The following is a 14,726-nucleotide window of genomic DNA, read 5'->3' on the forward strand; positions in this document are numbered from 1 at the left end:
CTGCAAATCATTTAGAACCTGCAGCAAAATCTAGTGTTTTAATCATATGTTTAAAAGTCTGCTAAGATGTGTGGAACTCCGTTCATCTTTGAATGTTGGGGTGGAAGTGTGACAGTCTCTGAATTGCAGGGTCGGACACAATGAGGTCATCGGAGTGTGCAGAACAGGACTGGATGCTGAGGGTCTTGGAAGAGACCACTGGAATGAAATGCTGGCCTATCACCGGAAACCAATAACACACTGGCACCCCTTGCAGGAGGTGAGCCTGTGACTTCCTGGCACCCACTCTCTTTTGTATCTCTTCTGCTTAACTATTATTTGTCTACTAGTGATTCTCTGATGGTTTAGATAGTCACCTGTTCTTTTTTTAAAGAACAGATGTTGCTGTTGCTTTTTCCCTACACACTCAATCATCCAGGACTCAAAGTTCTGTGTGCCTTGTTAGAGTTCGAAAATCACTGTACTCTCTGGGTTTGATGTTATTTTGGACAGTAAGCCCATAGAAACTGTCAGTCTATTATTTTCTTTGCATATGCTAAAAGCTGACATCAATGGAAAAAACAAGTACATTCATTACTAACTGGAAGCTGAATGTTGGTGCCTCTCTTTTGTGAAAACAGCCACCTCACCTAAACTTTCCCAGAATTCCTAAGTAGAAGTAGTATCCGCTAGTACAGCTCATCTGTGTAGGAGGACAGGGATATCTACCCCAACTCTGGCCAGGAAGTAAGAGTGGTCACAGATGTTTTAACTATTGAGGCATCAGTTTGCCTGAGATCAAAGCCTGGCTGTTCTATGAGACTACATTTTGGAGAACCTTGGGGCAAGTTACTTTAACCTAAGTTCTGCTATTATTCTTTAATAGTAGTAAACTCATAGAGTAAAATGAAATTAAATGCTGAATATTGAGTTCTTAGCACTGTGACACAATGTTAGCTCTGATTATAACATGAAGTTATATTAACCAGATATTAATACCAGCTTCTATGAGCCTACTCAAAATTGTCAGTGTAATCAAAACACTGAATGTTGCTAGATGTAATGATGGTTGCTGGAGACTCTTGAAGGGTCACAAGGTAAGTCATTTATGTGACCTGATTAATTGAGAGGTAATGCATACTGACAAAAGGATTTGTGGTAGGTGATGGAATTGGGATTTCTGCAATTCAATAAAAAGAATGGCTAAGATAACCATATTATATAGTAAGTGATGATATATTGCCATCTCTCCATGGATAAGGTTCTGCTTCCTGCTCTGGCATTAGGCACTGGGTTGACTGGGACTTGTTCTAGCTCCAGGCCCACTACATAACTACTGGAAGTCAGTGGGCCCAGGTTGTGATTTCAGGAGTAACAGAAATGGCTGTGTTACTCGGAACTCTACAGAGAAAACTGGATGAATGTGGTAGAACATTGCACACTCAGACACCAGAGGTGAACTCTCATCGTAGATATCTGTTATCATAGGTAACGTATATACATGTGTGTGTTTCCGATGTTTATCTCACTTCATCATTGACAAGACAGACACACACACAAAGCACATTTACACAGTACTCTCCCCTAGAGTGGTTCAGAAATATAGACGACTATATTCTCTAAATAGCTCAAGTCAACAGTGTGTATTGTCTTAAGTATACTATACTGCCTATTATACATTTATGATCCTTTTCCTGACTCTCACATTTGTTTTTACTTAAGGTATGAAGAGTGAATATAATTTTAAGACTCTAGACATTAGAGTAAAATTTGCTGGGCAGGGGAACTATGTGTTCTAATCCTTGCCCCTCTGGATAACCCTGAGCAGACCACTTACACTGGCAACAGCTGCATTTCTCTGTATTTAATGCAAATGGAAGTGCACTCACCTCAGATTTTATAGGAACTTTGTAGGGAGAAATGAGATCATGGGAGGAAGAACTTGTAATGAATGAAAGGGCATATGTTGTACAACCCAAGATATATTATAATTACATATGATTCTGTTTAAGAAGTAGTGACACATTTATCTGATGAAGGGAAGCCATGAACTTCATGGACTCCATGCATTTGTGTCAGCCACTGTAGGACATACAGGAAAATAAGCTACAACATGGACATCAGAAGATCCCAGATATTTTTCTAGCAGAAGAGTATCAGGAGACAAGTCCATTAAAAGATTATATAAATGTACTTTCTCCAGCAAACAGCTCCTTTTTTCCAACTCCTACACTACATTCAGGGGTCAAACAGAGACTAACAACTGGCTGGATTTCTCACTGTGGGGAAGTGATGAGTGTGTAGTTATGTGTTCTGTTGGCAGAGAAAGGTTTAAAATGAGAAGGGAACAATTTGAGAACTGGGTACGTTGGCGGGACTGAGAAACTCAAGCGTCATTTAGAAACTCTACCTAGATAATTAAGAGTTTATTCTGTTGTAACTAAACTTTTTAAATACACATAATATTTAGGAATGTGAGAAATTATTCTTCATCTCATGTGGCTCCCATTGCCAAACTTAGTCCCTGTCATCTCATTAATGCTCCTCTAAAAGTACTTCCTGCTTTAGAGCAAGTAAAACACAGTCTCTTGTGTCTAGAACCTCTTACCGCATTTACCTAGAATTCGCCCCCCACTATGGTAAACCAATAACTATTTTACAATAAGGACTAAGACCCTGTCACAGAATGTGAAATGGACCTGCAGTGATGAATAGTTGTCTATACACTGCTGCCCTGCATACCATCCATGTACCACGCACTGCCCACATCTCTGTAAGATACATATGTCTTTTTACACTACCTGAGAAGGTGAGTTCCAAAGGGCAGGGGGAGTTACGTATATTTTCTTTCAGACATGCATATCATGAGTGATCATTCACTTTTAAAAGGTAACAGTAATTACCCACTTTTCTATTTTTTATATTAGACTATAAATTATAAAATTGTTGTCTTTCAGTTACCTGGCCGGGCAACCAGTTTTGATAGTCAAGGATCCTGTTCCTCTCCCAAACCACCTCCCACACCATAATGCCTCCAGAATAAGACCATTGTAGTAAGGACTCGGGACCATGTGCTCATCAGATCAAAAAAAAAGTAGAAGGTTTGACTTCTGGATTTAAAATATGTCCTGGTAACGAGCAAACTTGATGTGCAATTTTGCATTTACTTTTTTGGACATCTTGATACATTTTCCTTGAAAACAAATGGTCCTTTACTTCCATGAGGCGTTTTATTCTTCTCGTCATATACCTATTAGCACAGAATGTTTTATTAAGTTGTAATTCTTTGCATAAGCAAGGAAATACCTTTTTAAAAGAATCCATACTTATCTAAAATTTAGTATAGTTTATGCTGCCATTGTATAAACTAGCATATGACACATATGTGTGGTTTTGGTTTTGTTACAACTATGTTCATTTCCGTTATGCACATGTTTCTACGTAAACCTTAAGGAAATTTTGAATTTAATTTGCACAGCACTAAATCTTTTTGCAATGAAATTAACGTTACTTTTCTGATAATATGTTCTTTCATTCTCAGCAAACTGTTTTCTTGATGAGGTTTGGCTCTGCTAAACTCAAAACTTTGTCTCTTGAGCCTGTTGCTTAAAACATAGAGATAAAGCTATAATTCAAAGAACCATTTTGAATATAAATTTAAGAAGTAATGTTAATAGCTGGAAAATGGAAGTTGAGCCATTTGGGCTACCATTTTATACTGTCTTAATGTTAACATTAGTTCACGCATCTGTTGCACTGTTTAACTGATGTTTTTAAAATTCTAGTAATCTTAATCTCAAATGTAGCATTAGTATTCCTAGATGAATAGAATTAGAAGTCGTTCACTTTTTGTGTTTGTAAGGTTTTCAAGTACGTGACGTGTATTTTGTGACACGAAGCTGTCACGTGGTCCCGTGTTTCCAACAGACTTCACTAGCAGACACCCGAGGCACAGCGAACATCTGAGCTCTTCGTAGTTCAGGTTGTGCATGGTGACGACGACTGTCCAACCCAGTCACAACCTAGTTGTTAACACTGGGTATTTTCTTCGAGTATGGATGACTTGTTTTTCAGCAAAATATAGAAACATACCATAAATAACATAATCTCAACATTTAATAAAAACTAACCAATAATTCTGAAGGCCCAGACCCACAGTCCTTTCATGAGAGGCATTTGCCTTACATGAGGATCAAGGGACAGGCTGCTGATGGGAAAAACTATGCAAAAGTTTTTATGAGACAGACCTTTCTTTTGAATCGAGTTGACTTTCTATTGCATTGTTTCTGGGCCCTATTAGAAAGTATCCATGTTGAATAACCCCAACCTTACTTTTGAGATTTGTACTGTGCATAGTGCGTATTTCAAGTTTATGCCAACATAAGAGGTTAAAAGAACAAAACAAAAAGGCAAGAAAATCTGTACTTACAATATGAAAACACCATCACTATGAGAAATTGTTATCAGCAAATATAAAAATTTTATGTTAGTAAAATCCCACATTTCTAAATATTAAAATATAAAAAGTTTTCAAAGCCTTGAAATTTTGTTTATTGGCATCTCTCATAATGATGGTGTTACAGCTCATTAATATGCAATTTACACCTTTAACATTATAAAGGGAAAAACAATTCCTTAAAATTGTTCAAATGCCTGTTACCACCCTAATAAAAACTAGCTAAACTTTCTAATTAAAAATAATAAAAGGTAGCCAGGTTCAAAAATACCTGGGTACCTTAAGCAGCCTAAAAGAACCATTGCTGTAGACAGAATCACTGAATATAATGCTTCCATTTTGGAATATTATCTTTTTTTTACTAGAAAATAACAATTGTCAAATGGGAGAACAAAGTTATACTTTTAATAAAATGACATTTTTGCAGGCAGTTGTTTTGACGGTAGATACAGCTGCAGCTTACAATTAATTAGTAAATATGTGCTTATTTCCTGAGTGTGTGTAATGACTATTTTCATCTGTAAACATATTTGCAGGACTTTATATTTATACCTAAAGCTCATGTTTTTCTTCGTATAGTACAGAGAAAAAGCCAATGTTTGTGATGAAAAAAATGCAAACAGCCAACCAGGAGACTTTAATATGGGGATTGTAGATTAAAATAAGTTTTTAAGGTTTTTTTAAAAAATGTTTCCTGGGCATTATAATAAATTTAGCATGCCAGAGTATTTGCTAATCCTGCGAGAGCGACTAAGGAGAGAAACGTCACCTCACCACAAGTCATCTTTTCGTGCAGTCCATGAGAGGTTCACACTCATTGATAAAGCATGATCATTGAAAATGCTAGTTCCTATTATAAAATGCAATTCTGCCACTTTTCAATACAACACATCCTCGGTCTGCACAGCCACACATTCATGCAAACATAACTCGCCCTCTCTCTACCAGTGATTGAAGATGGAATGTGTGTAATTTCCATATTTAAAATAAGTTTTGATATTACAGATTTCCTCCACTAATTTGTGGGGGACAGCACATTTTAATGACAGCTCTGACACAGTATGAAGTTGCAGCTTAGATATACAATGAATACCTAATTTCAGGGATTTATTCAGGGACTCGCCAAACGTAGGTCTAGGAACAAGGAGCCAATGTTGATCCATTAACATCACAACATCGATGTTCTTTTCCGGTTATGTATGAATGTACGAATGAATGGATGTGTGTATGTATTCTACCTGATTCACTAAGTAATCAGGAGAATGAGGAAATTGAATACGAAAGAAGCATTAGTGTTTGTGGAGCACTAATCTCACAAAAGTCTGAACAACTGATACTTCATTTTTTACACTGGTTTCTTAAAATTATTTTTCTTGACAATTTAAAATTGTTTATTTTGGGAGCATCAGGCCAGCCCTGCTTCTGCTACTTTATTAACATGTAAAACTCATGATATTCATATATTCACTGTTAAGTAAAAATTTCATGAGGACATTGCCGGGGAACAAGACACAGGAAGGAGAAGCCAAGCACCCACTTTCTTATGCAGCTTTGGGGAGTGTGTGCCTGTTCTAGTTACTGCAGGGAGATCACAAACTGATCAATACTGACTCAGGTTTTAGAAAAAAGCAAATATATTTGAACTTACTTGGTTGTGATATTTAATTGACATTTTCACCTGTGTTTATTCTCCTGTAATGTTGATTATTTAAAAATTTTGTACACTTGGTAAAGAACTATCAATGTCGTAAGGCTTTCATTTGATGATTAACTGTTTCAAAAATGAAAAAGCCAAGTTTCCACTCCTTTATCAACTTTTACTGCCCGTAAAATGAAACACAAGTTATTTCAGAGTGAGTTACCGAAGAGCCAAAGACTTTTACAAATAAAGGGACACAAAATCTTAATATTGAACACATGATCATTTCTTTACTTCTTTAAAAAGAGTACTTGATATTATCTCAGAATGAATATTTTTTATAGAATGGAGCCCCATCTGAAATTTTTTAGCTACCTTAGTTGTGATTTGACCACTTGATAAGGATTTAAGAAAGCCATTCGACCTCGACTGAATCTGAGTGAAAATGTGGAGATCTGTTTTCTTCACAACGTGTTCTTGAAGCAATTCTGGTTGTCCCAAGGTACTTTAGTTGACCTAAACTTTTATATTTTTTAAGCTAAGGATTTATTGCTGCCAATAAGGAATGATACAAAAGCATGGACTATAAAATAATTTAGAGTAACAATCTACATAAGTAAATGATAAACAGATATGTTAAAGCATATGGAAATAAACATTTGAATGTAAAACCAAAACTTTTTATTTTAACTTTTAGTGAAAAGTGAATCCTCTAATACCGTTTGAAACAAACCCCATGACACAGTATTTTAACAGTTACTCAGTGATATGGCTCAGGATATGATTCATCTGAACCTACTATGGTCCATTATGTAAAAGAAAATAATGAGTTTGTATTTTACATGTGAAACAGCACTAATTAAACCAGATGCTGTTTCTAATACTTTATTCAGTGATACTCCTCAAAGTAAGAACCTTCTGCTTCATTAAAAGACTTTTCATACATTTACTCAATCTTATATTTAGAGTGAATGGCAACTTAAAAGATGCATTGGTAATACTTGTCTTCTGCCATTAACAGTTTACCAAGATATGTATATTTGAACAGTGACATTTAACTAATATTCAGTTCAAGTGTTTTCTCATGAAAGTAAAAACTGTTTTTATTTTTGCCCTTTTCATCATGAAGATAGGTAACCAGGGTTGAACTTGCTGAGATGACAATATCATGCTGTAGAAACTTAAAAAAAGAAATCACTGAAGTTTGAGATGGGATTTAAGGATTTATTGAATGCCAACATTTTGAATACTAGAAATGATGACTGAAAAAAAGTAGAAGATATTTAAAATAAAAGATAGGCATCTTCGTGCCTGAAATAATTTAAATATACTCCTACAAGGAGAAATTGATTAGAATAATCCTATATTTATCTATACTGACACTGAAGTGACTCTTGCTACTGATAGATCTAGAGATGCAGATATTTATGCAGAAACAGTTTCATCTCAAACTGACAATCACTTCTAAGCTCACCTGGATCATGAGTACCCTCTCCAAAGAGCAAACATGCCTGACCTTGTCATAAAAGGTAAAAATAGACCATTTTCTTTAGAAATTTTGTTGTGAATTGCATCTGCTATGCACAGAATCCCTATTTATTGTATAGAATGGTGGATTTCAATTATTCAATTTCATCTTTTTGTTTCCTCAAAAATAATTTTTTGGAAAACAATGCATGTTGCAGGCATGAGTCAAAACTGTTACAAGAAATAAGTCTCAGTGTTGGAAAGTTAATGCATTGGATTTTTGTCTTTGTTTGGTCTTTCAAAAAATATTTCCCCATCTGAACATCAATACATGAAATTATGTTTACCATGATTTTGCTATAGAATAAAGTTTGTGAACCAAAAAAAGAGGAAAACTACTATATCCCTAAGGCTATGTGCAAACTGGCCACAGAATCATTCTCTATAGAAAGTGCATGGTTTATTCTGTTTATGTAGATAATTTTGTGGGTTTTATTATAGATTTTTTGTTTTTTCTTTAAAAAGACCATCTAAGCTTTCCATTTAAAAAACATAGTAATCCCCAATGTGAATAGCTTCATAAATTCTATTATTGTATAAGAAAGAATCAGGTAGACCAACTTTAAGATACAAAATATTTTCATTTATAATGTTTTGTAAATAAAAAGTTCAACCCAAGTTCATATCATTCACATTTTTATTGACCCTTCCAACTGAAAGATGTGATTGAGTTAATCTGCATAATTTGGATAAATTATGGGGCTCACTGACATGAGACTTTCATTTTATCATGAGGAAAAGAACTGCCTCACATTGTAAATGTGATGATTTCAATAATGAACAGTCTACAATATTTTCCAATTATTCTAAACTGACAGCAACCATGAAAATTCTTCATTTTATACATGACATTGAATAATTTGGATCCATCATATTTAATTAATCCTGCTTTGTATCCTTCAGTTATTGTTCATAAGGTGACTTTTTAACTGAATTTTGTGATGTAATATGTAGCCATTGTTCAAATCGATATCTTTGACTTCCGTGTTATAGAACAGAAATTTTAAAATCTTTTGAAATTTGTGTCTCTGGCTTTTGTACTTGGTAACCAGCCATTTGTGAAACTTGACAGCATATAATTGTATTACTGAGAACAAATGTTTTGCAACCACCTTTAAAAGATGTTACACATTTCAGTATTTTTACAGTGTCTTCTTTAGAATGTGTGAATATACTTGTCAGGTTCAGATGAATTATGTAACAATGAAACCTCAAAGCTGTTATGAAGTATACAGTTTATGATTACTTTTGTAAAAGAAAATGGAAAAGCACTTGAAATATAATTTTATGGTTTCATATGTATTTTGAAAAATAAATAAAGTGATTATAAATTATTTTTGTTTTTCTTTGAAGAAAATACCTTTTCCATATTTAATTTTGAGACTTCTGTGTGTCTACATGTTTCTTTAATAGTAATCCTTTTTGGCATTTATTAGACAGCAGTGTAATTCATTTATCAATATTTCAACAATTCAAGCAGCTGCATACATCTTAAAAGCTTCACTTAGTACATACCATTTTTTCCACAAAATTATTCATTTAATGTCCTGGATAAATTTCATTAAGGGGTGATTAAACAATCAATAGTCAAGTATTAAAAGAGATAAATACCACATATACATGTTAGCTACATTTGTTTCATCTGGAAAATGTCCCTATATATTATATATCTTAGCAGGTGATCAAGTCGTTGGAGTATACCAGTTATTTTTGTTTCTGTTTTGCCTCAGATTTTCAAAAATATTTTCTTAAGGAATGTTTGTAACAACTAGTTAGGTAGTCAATACAATGCTGACTCAAAAGAAATTATAATTGCTGAAAAACCAGATAAATGTTCTTTACCTAGAGTCATTGTTTTAAAAGAAATACAATGTAAAGAAGCAGGTGAACAAGTGTGTACAGAATGCAGGCTGAGGTTGAGTCACTGATCTGACTTGTCTGTCTGTGCTTACGTCCTTACATCCGAAAAGTGTGAGGAGCCTGACTGAAATCTATGTTTCTTCGGAAAACAAATGGCCCCTTCTTGTTAGTATTCTATTTTTCTTTTTCATTCAGACAAATTCTTCATATCACCACATTTCAAGCTGTTCTCCATTCTATAATGCAAAAGGCATAATTTGAGGTTATAATCTGTAAAGACAACTTATCTAATATATATGAATACATATATAGAAAAATGTGTAAAAAATATAAAGCAAAATGCAACTAAAAGTTAACCAACTCTTGAAAAGTATTTGTTATCTTGGCAATTTTCTAGGTAATTTTGGATTGTAACCACTGGTATATCTGAATTTAAAAGCATCCAATTCATGGATAAGTTATTATTTATGCTATTGCTTTAAATTCCTTTTGTGCTATATTTGAGCAGTTTTTGCCCTAGTCACACTAATAAAATAATACAGAACAAAGGGAAGTCATGTCCATTAATGTCTACAGAGAATAAAACCAAAAGTCTGAACAGGAACCATAAATAGGACACTTGACAGGTTATGTTTTTTAAACCCACTTTTCTTCCTTATGAAAAAAAAAAGGAATCCAAAGTTCCACATATGAGTATAAATTATGTGAACAGAATCAATTCCCACTGTGAATGCATTTAGGGAGCCTTAATTGCTTAGCTTGTGTGTATTTTTACGATCAAATTTTTTTTCTTTGATAAGTTTCTGGACATATATGACTGGAAATTTTACCTCAAATGAGAAGCAAGACCTGAGTCCGTGATGGAAACTCCAATCAGAAAGTGAAAGAACTCCCAGTGAGGAACATACTGAGGACACAAGACATAGACAAGCCACCAAATTACTCAGCTCCTGGAGGCATCGATCACACTGTAGCCCATGTCAGCGGTACCTCCTGGAGCACACACGTCCTGCCCCGTCACCTCAGTGCGTAACAAGGCAGACACGGCCCTGACAGCTGCAGAGTTATCTCAACCAGAAGTTGTAACTGAAAGATAGAGTCAAGAACAGTCCACCACAAAACCTCTTTGATGTACTATTATGACTATGTTAAGAAGGAGAAATTGAGGCTCAGGTGAATTAAGGGAATATAAATGTAGTTAATAGTAGAGCACAGCTTTGATCACATGAGGAACTTATTCCAAAGGCTGGGTTCTGGTCTCTACAGATCATGGAATATGAAAGCTAACATTTATATGACTTTAAAATATTCTCACATATGCTGTTGCTTAATTCTTAACCAGGGTATATGTGTTTTATCGTGCCCATTTTATGGAAACAGTGATTGTGGTTAAATGAAAGCCCAAGATCGTGTAGTAGGTGGCAGGACTGGGCCTCCAGCCTGTGTCCCTGGCCCTCACACTGCATTCACAATTTATTACCTGATGTTTTTCAGTAGAACATACTAAATATGCTATTAAACAAGGAAGAACTTACTGGCTTTTGCGCTTCTTTAGATAAATTACCCAAATGAAGATATATGAACTTCATCTACCTTCACTCATCTATAAATTGAGATCAGTTGTATCTGCCTGATCTATTAATTAGTTAATGTATATTTCATTGATATAATATATAAATGACTATGCCAATAGTAGTTACTAGTTTTGGGGTTTTTTTTTTGTTTTAAACCAACACCATTCCCATCATTAACACCTGAAATCCATGGATGGGATAAGCATCTTTAAGAGCCATAAGATAGGTGTATGTACAAGTTGCTAAGAAGGTAGTTAAGATACCAAATAGACTCTGACCTAACCAAAAAAATTGTTTTTAAAGCAAACCATATCTCATTTTCAAATTATTTTTCCACTGCCACTATTCTAGTTCTGTGCTTGAAACCTCTTTACATTTTATAAATCTTGCCAATTGATTGAAAAACCTCCAGATCCTTCTCATTGAAGTCACTCTCAATTTAGGCTGCTTCTTTATCTTGGCTGTTGTAAATAATGCTGCAGCAATCACAGGGGTGCATATGTCACTTCAAATTAGGGTTTTTGTTTTCTCCAAACAAACCCCCAGAAGTGACATTGCAGGATCATATGGTAGGCTGCAACAATTTGTATTCCCACCAATGTCTAAAGTTCCCTTTTCTCCTCCTCCTCGAAAACACTTGTTATTGATTGTCTTTTTGATAATAGCCATTCTAACAAGTGAGAGGCGATATCTGGTTACGGTTTTGATTTGTATTCCCTTGATATTGGTGAGTGAAAATGTCTTGTTTTACTGATCTTTTCCTTTGGATTTTTATATATCGGTCTCAACATAAAAACTGAGAGTTGAATTCTCTTGCAAAGTTAAGAAAAGAAGAATTTGAACTTTACAAGAGGTAAGTGATAGATTGGAGCCAACAAAACTGGGAACTCTAGGGAAAGGTGTCAAAAGAGAAACTTCTGGTGACAACGAAGCCTAGAAAGGGCATCAGAGAACACAATGCAGAATGAGATTTTAAGATTCTGTTGTGACCACTCCCTAACATTACTTCTTCCATAAAGCCTTTATTGTTCACACTGACATTTGTGCGAGCAGACAGATCCTTTAGGGGACTTGGAAAGGTGCTAAGTTCCATGTGAGGGTGGTGGGCGGTCGGGAGGACAGAGCACACAGTGATGTAGCAGAGGAGAGGTAGAGGGATCTCACTGCCATTTCTGTAACATTTGGATGCATAGAAAGTTTAAAAGTAGATAAAACTGACTGTTTTAGGACAGTGCACTATGGTGTGATTGGTTTCTTCTTTATATGTATTATAAGTACTTTTCACATATGTTTCACATACAGAGAGAGAGAATACATTTTACAATAAATGCCAATGATCTTCTAATAAGGAAAAATAAAAGACAAATTCTTCAGTCATTAGTTCATTCAATAAAATTCTGCTGAGCAGCTACTCCATCAGCTATTTTTCTTGAGATGTAAATTTTATCAATGATCAAAAATAGGCTGTGGCAGGGTAGCTCAGCTGGTCGGAGCATCCTCCCCATATACCAACATTGCAGGTTTGATTACCCAATCTGGGCACATGCAAGGGTCACCCAATGAATGCATAAACAGGTAGAGCAACGAATCAATGTTTCTCTCTGTCTCTCTTTCTACATATATACCCATCTCCTTTCCTCTATCTGTAAAAACCAATAATGGAATTTTTTTAAGTACAAAAATAATCAAAATCTGCGATCTTATGGTGATTAAATTCTAGTCAAAGTCAGACAATGGAAGGGTGGGGGCAACGTCTGCTGGGAGAGGTTAAGAGATAAATTAGAAGTGAGAGATTTAAGACAGAACACAAGAGCTGTAAAAGCAGAAGAATGGAACTATTTGGTGGAGAAAGTAGGAGCAAGAAAATTTTTAATTTTTTTCAGTTGGGAAAAATATACTTTTGTGTTATTGGAAATAACAATATAAACTATAAAAACATAATACGAGAAAGGGGGTGCAGATTTCAGGAGTGATGTCTACACCTGAGTGAGAGGAGCTGAGGTCAAAGGCACCCGTAGAAGGATCCACTTGAATCAGGTGCACGGGCAGTTCATGCATCAATGTGTTGTCAGAGCTTTTAGCTACAGGTGTTACTAGCTTGGTAGATGTAGTGGTGGGATCTAGGGAAGTTCTCCTTTGAATACTTCAGTGTTCTAAGTGGAGAAGGAAGTAAGGAAGTGAGCTGAGAGGGAAGGCCAGAGGGGAAGTATGCAAAGTCAGAGAAAGGAAGGTGTGAGAAAATCTGCCAGGAGAGTGGAAGGTGAGTAGCCTCGGGGAAATGTACTATGAATGCTGGGCAGAATTAGTCTACTTTGAGGTTTGCAGCCCTGAACTTAAAGTAGGAATCATCAGCCTGGTTGTTTATTTTTCCCTAATCATGCTCAACTTCGGAGGTATAGACACAAAGTTTTGATGGAATAGGAGTAACAAAGGAAGTAAGCTGGAAAAATAGGACCTAGTGACCCAAGAGCAGGGCATGAAATTGAGAAAATAGAAGGGTTGCAGTTGTGTATGTCTTCTACGAGGGAATAAAATTGTAAGTCACAATAAAGATGAAATAACTGTAGTTTTTATTAAATTTATTGGGATGACATTGGTTAATAAAATGATATAGGTTTCAAGTGTACAATTCTATGATACATCCTCTGTGTATTGCACTGCGTGTTCACCACCCAAATTCAAATCTCCCTTCACTTCCATATAGTTGACCCCCTTTACACTTTACTACCCCTACACCCCCTTTCCCTCTGGTAACCACCATATTGTTGTCTGTGTCTATGACTTCTGTATGCTTGTTTGTCTTGTTGTTCATTTGTTACTGTCAGTTTTATGTCCCACATAGTGAAATCGAATGGTTCTTGACTTTTTCTGTCTGACTTGTTTTGCTTAGCATAATGGTCTCAAGATTTATCCATGTTGTTGCGAATGGCAGTATTTCATCTTTTCTTCAGGTTGATTAGTATTCCATTGTGTGTATGGGCCACATCTTCTTTACCCATCATCTACTGAAGGACAGACACTTCAGTTGTTTCTATGTCTTGGTCACAGTGAATAATGCTACAGTGAGCCCAGGGGTGCATATATCTTTGAGAATAAATGTTTTCAAATTTTTCAGGTAGGTGCCCAGAAGAGAGGTTGCTGGGTCATATCATGACTCTGTCCTTAATTTTTGAGGTACCTCCATACCCTTTTCCACAGTGGCTGTACCAGATTACATTCCCATAAGCAGTGAATGAGGGTTCCTTTTTCTCCACAGCCTCTCCAACACTTGTTATTATTTTTCTTATTGATAATAGACAAGGGAGTGGGATCTCATTGTAGTTTAGATTTGTAGTTTAGATTCATAGTTTAGATTCACCCTAATAGCTAGTGAAGTTGAGCATCTTTTCATATGTATCTGTTGGCCATTCATATGTCTTCTTGGGAGAGGTATCTGTTCCTGTCCTCTGCCCATTTTTTAATTGGATTGTTTGGTTTCTTGTTGTTGAGTTGTATGACTTCCTTATATACTTTGCAGTTTTTAAAGTGTAGTAAATAGGCTGACTTAAAGTCATCTATTCAGTTTTTTTCATGGATGTTTTTGAGAATCTATTTGAGTAAACAAAATTTAGACCCCACAGTTATGAAACTTAAATTGAGGGTAGGAAGAGATTTGAATCAATAATTCTGACTGAGACATGGCACTTTTTTA

At 35.4% G+C, this 14,726-nt stretch overlaps 1 protein-coding gene across 1 annotated transcript in view; it reads left to right on the forward strand.

Moving 5' to 3' along the window:
• SYT10 (synaptotagmin 10) overlaps positions 1-7,959 on the forward strand; it is a 59,272-nt gene extending 51,313 nt beyond the window's left edge. The window contains exons 6-7 of the mRNA XM_028532642.2: positions 130-259; positions 2,937-7,959. Of these exons, the coding sequence (XP_028388443.1) occupies positions 130-259; positions 2,937-3,008 (202 nt within the window). The 3' untranslated portion in view covers positions 3,009-7,959. The remainder of the gene's footprint in view (positions 1-129; positions 260-2,936) is intronic.
• The last annotated feature ends 6,767 nt before the right edge of the window (positions 7,960-14,726 follow it).

The sequence above is a fragment of the Phyllostomus discolor genome, chromosome 2, assembly GCF_004126475.2.
Source record: "Phyllostomus discolor isolate MPI-MPIP mPhyDis1 chromosome 2, mPhyDis1.pri.v3, whole genome shotgun sequence".
In the NCBI taxonomy this organism is placed as follows: Eukaryota; Metazoa; Chordata; class Mammalia; order Chiroptera; family Phyllostomidae; genus Phyllostomus; species Phyllostomus discolor.